General features: G+C 56.1%; 1 protein-coding gene across 1 annotated transcript in view; it reads left to right on the top strand.

Moving 5' to 3' along the window:
• The window catches only part of SETD1A (SET domain containing 1A, histone lysine methyltransferase), a 20,032-nt gene that overhangs the window by 1,371 nt on the left and 13,011 nt on the right, over window positions 1–5,650 (top strand). Inside the window, exons 2-7 of the mRNA XM_045284823.1 lie at window positions 150–314; window positions 585–680; window positions 2,381–2,651; window positions 3,682–3,803; window positions 4,202–4,434; window positions 4,676–5,564. Coding sequence (XP_045140758.1) covers window positions 165–314; window positions 585–680; window positions 2,381–2,651; window positions 3,682–3,803; window positions 4,202–4,434; window positions 4,676–5,564 — 1,761 coding nt within the window. The 5' untranslated portion in view covers window positions 150–164. The remainder of the gene's footprint in view (window positions 1–149; window positions 315–584; window positions 681–2,380; window positions 2,652–3,681; window positions 3,804–4,201; window positions 4,435–4,675; window positions 5,565–5,650) is intronic.

Genomic DNA, 5,650 nt, shown 5'->3' with positions numbered 1-5,650 from the left:
GGGGGGGGGGGCTAGGGGGAGATCGCGAGTCCTGGTGAGGTGTGGAAAGGAGCCAGAAGAGAAGCTGGTGCCTGGGGTAGTTAGTGAGGGACAGCGTGGGAGAGGACACCAAGTCCCGAGCCTCCTTGCGTATCTCTCTGCCCTGCCAGTGTAAATGAGCAAAGATGGATCAGGAAGGTGGGGGAGATGGGCTGAAGGCCCCGAGCTTCCAGTGGAGGAACTACAAGCTCATTGTGGACCCTGCCCTGGATCCTGCCTTGCGCCGACCCTCTCAAAAGGTGTACCGCTATGATGGAATTCACTTCAGCGTCAACGTGAGTGACCTGGGCCTCCCCGTGCCATGGGAGAAACTGTGGGCAGGAGTCCCGTCACCCCTGCATCTGAATTGGGCCAGTGTCTGAGTTATACCAGCTCCTCGTCATCACTTCTCCAGCATTTACAACCCCCTGGACCCAGAGCCTCCCTTCCTGAAAGTGGGAGCTCAGAACCTAGCTCTTGCAGCTGGCTCTCCCAGGGGCTTCCTAGAACTCAATCGCCTGGGGTTTCCCGCCAAGTTACCCTTCTGTTTTGGCTCTCTTTCCTAGGACTCAAAGTATATTCCGGTTGAAGACCTTCAGGACCCCCGCTGCCACGTCAGGTCCAAAAACAGAGACTTGTCCCTCCCGGTCCCTAAATTTAAGGTATGTGGCTGCTGGTCTCCTGGTGTGGTGGAGTCTTGGACGGTGTGAAGGCACCCTGATAGTCTAGCTTTAAAGCAGCTCAAGGGAGCGATTTCCCAGTGGAAGAGGCTTAGCCCTCTCTGGGAACCTTGGAGGCCACGGCCCTGAGTTGTTACTGATAGGTGGTACGGGATCCTTCTAGAATGGTAAAAGGCTAGACATTCCTCTCTGGTGGCAGAGCAGTTGACTTCTTGAAGGATGAGGGAAAGACAGGTTTAGCTGCGATACCAAAATACTTTGCTCCTAGCTGGTACGGCGTATGACAGTGCCCTGGTTGGGCACCCCAGTTCCTCAACAACTAAGGGAAACAAGGCCACTGCTTCCCTGGTGTCCTCTGGTTCTCGCCAGTCATTTGGCCAAATATGCTGTTTCCTTTAGGGAATTCTTGTTTGTCTGTCTGGGGAGCCCACTCCCCAGCTCGGACTGGGCCTCGACAACCGTTGCTGTGTCATTTCCTTCAACGATTCCTACTTTTTCTTTCTTGGATAGTGTGGCACTCTCTCACCCTCTCTTTTTCACTTGGTCCACTTTCCTTGGGTGATCTCTTTCACACCTGTGGCTTGGGCTGTTCCCTAAAATGGTATCCAAATCTCTGTCCAGCCAAGACCACTTTCTTGACCTGCAGACTTGCCTGCTTGTGAGAGGGGCAGCTCTCAACTCGAGGCCCCGCAGGCACCTTGAAGTCAAAAGGTTAAGAACACCTTACGGTGACTGCCTCAATCCTGCTTTTTTCCCTACCAATGAAGGGGAATGTATCTCAGTTGCACAAACTGGACGCCTGCTGGTCACCCTCTGGACACTTTCCCCTCTCCCTCACCTTGCCACCAAGCCCCACCGACCCTCCTTCAGTGTCTCGCCTTGGTTTGAATCTCTTGATTCCCATTGCCGTTTTCTTGACTGAGGCTCTTGAATCCACTTCACCCGATTTCCTTGTCTCCCTTCTCCTGTTCATGCTCCGCACTGGTCAGTCAGCCCTTTGATCTGACTTTCCCTTTGTTGCTAAACTCACAGGTTTAGGCACTGGCTCATGGCTACTGATCTGGCGTCTCCTGCCTTGACACCATATACCTGTGTTCACACCATACGGCCGCCTGTCCTTTCCAGAAATCGACAGGTTTTGTTAACTGCTTATGCCCTGAAAGCCCTCCTAGTGAATTCTTTGTCAACATGAACAAACAAAAACTGGCAATTTATACCAACTTGTTAACTTCCTTTCTGATTCTGCTAGAAACAAGTTTCCTTCTTGGGCCTGTGTTGATACCTGTTGCATCACATAGCGATTGTATGCATCTGTTCATCCTGTCTGCTTCTCCGAATGGCCATCCGTTCTCTCCCACCCCCCATTCCTAGCAGCTACTGCTTCACAATTGCTGCTTTAGTCAAGTTTGAACACTTCGTTGAAATCTGAATGGATGGATTTTTCCCACCCCTTTGACTAGGAATGAGCTAGTATGCTCACGCTCCTTGATTGGGATGCTTCTTTTCATGGCTTTACTATGGAAGAGGGGATCCAGACTGAAGTCGACCTTTACTGTGACCCCTTTGTGAATGTTCTCCCTAGCCCCTGCCCCCACCTCTTTTGACCTGGATCTAGCTAGTTGCCCCGGGCCTGAAATGTGGCCCCTTCTGCGATGACAGACCAGCTCCTGTCCTTTCCACAGCTGGATGAGTTCTACGTGGGACAGGTTCCACTAAAGGAGGTGACCTTTGCAAGGCTGAATGACAACGTGCGGGAGAGCTTCCTGAAGGACATGTGCCGGAAGTACGGTGAGGTGGAAGAGGTGGAGATCCTTTATCACCCCCGCACTCGAAAGCACCTGGGCCTGGCCCGTGTGCTCTTCACCAGCACTCGGGGAGCTAAGGAAACAGTCAAAAACCTCCACCTTACCTCGGTCATGGGTAACATCATCCACGCCCAGCTTGACATCAAAGGTGAGGGCTCCCCTGCCTGCTGCCTGGGATGGGTCTCCCTCCAGCAGACGTTGACCATGCAAGTGTTCCTCGGGGCTGGGTCTGGAATGCCTCATCTGAAACCCTTGGGGCCAGGGGTGTTTCTGAAGTTAAAGTTGTTCAGATTCTAGAAAAGCGTCGTGGACTCTGTCTGGCTCAGCTGAGGGTCTCAGGCCGCTAGCCCCCCAGCGTCAGACACATGCCTGCACCCGTTAGGGAAACAAAGGGCAAAGGGCAGACCAAGTAGAAGACATGGGAACAGTAGTTAATAGCCTCAGGCCAGGCTTGACCCTCAGTTCCTAAAGGCACGGTGTGTTCAGTTGTTTGGGGGGCACGTTTGAAACTTTAGAGACAGGATCCTAGCAAAGTGCTCTGGAGTTCGGAGGAGTGGGAACTCCGGCAAGCCGTCCATCGCAGGCCGTCTCGGAGGCAGCTCCAGGCTCCCGGGAGCAAGTTGTTTCAAATAAGAATGAAAACTGACATGGCTGAAACCTGACTTTTGAAGAAGAAGCCAGAAATAGAAAGTGTTTGTCATAGTTTTAAAATACTGGCTCCAAATAAATTGTTTGCAGGCCAGATAAGCAACTGGCCACTGGATGTAAAGCCCTGAGACCGCTATTTGGCAACTTTGAACTTAGGGAGTAAAGCGCGTGAGGGGTTCATTGTCAGGTGACCTGGAGCTTGAATTCTAGTTCCACCACTGATCAGCTTTGTGACTCTGGGCAAGTTCTTTTCCCTTAGACCTGTGAGACGGGACTAGCGCTCCCGGCGCTCAGCTAGTCAGGTAGAGGCGCTTGTGTAGTTGAGCTGTGTTGGGCAGCGCACGTGAAGTAACTGTTGGGGACAGATAGTAAGGCCCTGCTGCGAAACGTAACAGTAGAACAACAGAAGTCTGAACTGCCACCTCAGACTCCCGGGAAATCAGACGACTTGAGGCCTTGCAGGTGGCCCGCAGGGGCACCCGCCCAGGAATGAGGAGTGGCTTTCTCCACGTGAGCCCCTTTCCTCCCAGGACAACAGCGAATGAAGTACTACGAATTGATCGTCAATGGCTCGTACACTCCCCAGACGGTGCCCACGGGGGGCAAGGCCCTGAGTGAGAAGTTCCAGGGTTCTGGTGCAGCTCCTGAGACGGTGAGAAGCTGGTGGTGGCCTGGGCCTGGCAGAGGGACAGCCGTGGGAGGTGCAGCATATCCTTGTGAGGGACCGAGGGACGGCGGAAAGAGGCCCTGGTGCTTTTTCGGAAGCCTATCCCGTTGCTGGCACGTTGGCTCTGCCCTCCGTGTGTCAGCCGAGCTGTGCTTCCGCAGCTTTTCACTGGCTGGTCTCTCAGAGGAGATTTCCAGGCCTCTCTTCCCGGGGGGCCTCCCTTTTGGTTGGTAGCTGGGTGCTTCCTGCTTGTGCCTCTCTGGGCTTTCGAAAGCCTCGGGACTCAAAACTTGAACTCTCGGTTTGGAATGGGGGAAGATCTCCAATGGCAATTGATCCCTCTTTCTTTTTCCCTTTGTCCCTGTCCCACCCCCTCCTTCCAGACGGAGTCTCGCCGCCGCTGCTCCTCCTCCGACACGGCTGCCTACCCAGCAGGCCCCGCTGTGGTGGGCACCCCTGGCAATGGCACCCCCTGCTCCCAGGATACAAGCTTCTCCAGCAGCCGACAAGACACCCCGTCTTCCTTTGGCCAATTCACCCCTCAGTCCTCCCAAGGCACCCCTTACACCTCTCGGGGCAGCACCCCCTACTCTCAGGACTCAGCCTACTCCAGCAGGTACGCAGAGTTCTCAGCGCCCGGCCATCCGATTCTGGGCGCTGCCTTGGGAGGGAGTGGGAAGTCATTTTCCCCCATTTCTCTCTGGGCTCAGCATACACATCCCTGTCCTCAAAACTCTCTAGAGTTCAGGGACCAGGCACCATGAAGATCGTCCACTGGGAGGAAGGGGCTCTGGGTGCCGAAAACAGAGACCCCGGGTTTGGAGGCAAGCCCTGCTAACGCCCTGCTTCTTCTCTAGCACCACGTCAACCTCCTTCAAGCCCCGGCGGTCTGAGAACAGCTACCAAGACTCTTTTTCCCGCCGCCATTTCTCCACTTCCTCGGTCCCCACCACCACCACCTCTGTGGCCGTCTCAGCCACCACAACAGCACCCTCCACAGCGGCCACCACCTCATCTTCGTCCACGTCCTCCTCCTCCTCCTCCTCCTCTTCCACCTCCTCCTCCTCCTCATCGCATTTCCGTGGTTCTGACTCGAACTACCCCGCATATTACGAGAGCTGGAACCGCTACCAGCGCCATGCTTCCTATCCACCTCGCCGGGTGATTCGGGAGGAGCCTTCGGGGGCCTCTTTTGCTGAAAACACAGCCGAACGCTTCCCACCTTCCTACACTTCCTACTTGCCCCCTGAGCCCAGCCGACCTGCTGACCAGGACTATCGGCCACCTGCCTCCGAGACTCAGCCCCCGGAACCTCCAGAACCAGGCGGAAGTGGGGATGGTGGGGGGCCCAGCCCCGAGGGTGAAGATGCCCGGACCTCGCCCCAACCAGCCTCCCCTGCCCGTTCTGGCTCTCCAGCCCCAGAGACCACCAACGAGAGCGTGCCCTTCGCCCAGCACAGCAGCCTGGACTCCCGCATCGAGATGCTGCTGAAGGAGCAGCGCTCCAAGTTCTCCTTCCTGGCCTCTGACACGGAGGAGGAGGAGGAGGAGGCCGAGGCCCAGGCGGAAGGTGGCAGCGGCGCAGGCCCTGGGGCAGGAGAGACAGGGAGCGAGGTGCCCTCTGCTTCTGGCCATGGGCCCTGCACACCGCCCCCAGCCCCAGCCAGTTTTGAAGATGTGGCACCTACTGGGAGTGGGGACCCAGGACTCAGCAGAGAGTCCCCCAAGGCCAATGGACAGAGCCAGGTGAGGCTGCGGTCAGTTGGCAGGGCTGCCGGAATGGGGGTGAGGGCCCGAGGCGGGGTTGGGCCCTGGGGAGAGGGAGGGAGGGA

This window comes from Echinops telfairi, unplaced genomic scaffold (genome assembly GCF_000313985.2).
Source record: "Echinops telfairi isolate 266 unplaced genomic scaffold, ASM31398v2 ScPeMD7_5;HRSCAF=22, whole genome shotgun sequence".
Lineage (NCBI taxonomy): Eukaryota > Metazoa > Chordata > Mammalia > Afrosoricida > Tenrecidae > Echinops > Echinops telfairi.
Note: the sequence above shows the minus strand (reverse complement) of the source record. Positions and strands in the feature narration are given on the sequence as shown.